This window comes from Penaeus monodon, chromosome 34, assembly GCF_015228065.2.
Source record: "Penaeus monodon isolate SGIC_2016 chromosome 34, NSTDA_Pmon_1, whole genome shotgun sequence".
Taxonomy (NCBI): Eukaryota; Metazoa; Arthropoda; class Malacostraca; order Decapoda; family Penaeidae; genus Penaeus; species Penaeus monodon.
In genome coordinates, this window is record NC_051419.1 from 12,684,254 (window position 1) to 12,685,982 (window position 1,729).

The 1,729-nt window shown below is 37.7% G+C and overlaps 1 protein-coding gene across 1 annotated transcript in view; it reads right to left on the reverse strand.

The window, feature by feature from the left end:
- Nucleotides 1-1,729, reverse strand: part of LOC119594820 — a gene marked incomplete in the record, with an annotated part of 8,353 nt that overhangs the window by 783 nt on the left and 5,841 nt on the right. Inside the window, 1 exon segment of the mRNA XM_037943910.1 lies at nucleotides 36-122. Within this exon segment, the coding sequence (XP_037799838.1) occupies nucleotides 36-122 (87 nt within the window).

The window sequence follows — 1,729 nt, forward strand, 5'->3', positions numbered from 1 at the left end:
GCTAGTAAAACAACACTGGAGATGCATTAACATACCTTCATCCAGTTCCTGACGGGCTGGAGGGCAGACCACAGTTTCTGGACAGACTCGTTCTCTTGCATCCATTCCTTTGCGTCTGTTACCTGTGAACAACCGAGCTTATGAGTCTCTCTTGTGGCAGAGTTGACTAAGGAAGTTTCAAAACACCGATTCGGACTTGAGTTTTAGGACTTCAAAACCACACGCGAAACTGTGTTCTATGTATTTTCTCTGTTTTCAGTTTTCTTATGTTTTTGTTTTCGCTCATTTTGTTTTTGCTTATCTATTTGTTACCGATTAGGTGGATGGACACTGATAAAGAAGGAATAAGTAAAAAAGGAGAAAACATTTAAAAAGTAACGACCTCAATGTTCACTTCATTCGTCTCGACACGTGCAAAGAAGACTTATTTTTCTATTCTTTATCTTTCGCAACATTGCTTTCCTTGAAAAAAAAAAGACCCGGGAACGCAAGCGGCGAGGCGCGTTTATTCAACCTTGTATTATGATCTGCTGTTTGTTACCGACGTTAAAGCCGTCTTTGAACGCAGCCAAGTAAAGAAAACGGGTAAGAATGATTAAACACCAATTTGCAAAACTGAGGAAACTGATACAGCAGACGAAAAAAAGACTAATATCAACTTATTAGAATATACAATCAACGGATAATTTCCAGTATTCACCGAAAAAAAAAAAAGTTTAAAATCCCAAAAGGTACTTTGTGGGGCATGTAAGAACCCCTTGATCTGGGGAAAGGGGATAATCGGATAGATAAATAAAAACAAGAAAAATAGCGAGAGAAAAATTTTTAAATTTCCCTTTTCAGTTCGGTTCAAAGAGCAGAGCGAGGGGGGGTTTAGGGCGCTCTGTTGCACCGCGGCGCGCCTAGGAAAACCGTGAGTGAGTGTGAGTCATCCCATTCTGACTCCAACGATTCTATCTATTAGAATGAAATCTTATCCATCTTATGATTAGAGAGAATATTTTTCAAGTCATTTTTAATCGAAAGTTTTCCCTGTGTGTTTCATTAAGTCACAAAAACTTATTTTTTACATTTCGTTATAAAAAATGTTTTCCCCCAAAAATTTTCCCAAGTATCGAATGGCATAGATAAAGCTTGATTATAAACTGATAATAATCGGATTTTCGAATATCTATATGCATATTCAATCAAGTCCATTCACGACTGTGTATGTTTTTTTAAAGATATAAATAAACCAAAACACGTGTCGTAAACCATAAAACAAATCCTAACTGCATCCCAAACTGGTTTCCCATTTTTTTTCCATTTGTTTTCCCTTTTTCTATCTTTATCGAAAATTTTAAAATATTTTTATCATAATCATTACCTAAGGTAGATCAATTTTAAAAATCACACTAACAAGACGCTACTGTCAAAAAAAGCTCTAGGTTTTCTCATTTTACCCCCAATTCCCTTCAAGACAAAAATCCACACAAAATAGGGGGACTCGGGACTCCCTTATCCTGGCCATCCCCACCCATTTCCCAAGGGAGCCCTTGTGAGGAAGTTCCTTGGTGAAGTAGCGGTCAGGGGGAGGAAGAAGTCTTGATGAAGTAAGGTTTTCGTTTCCGGGTTGCCCTGGATAAGGGAAAAGAAATTACATTGCGGTTTGGGGGGAAAAAACCCAAAAGAAAACTTTTTTCATACTTTGGGCAAAAAGGTACAAAAAAATTTCACATCTAATCGGGGG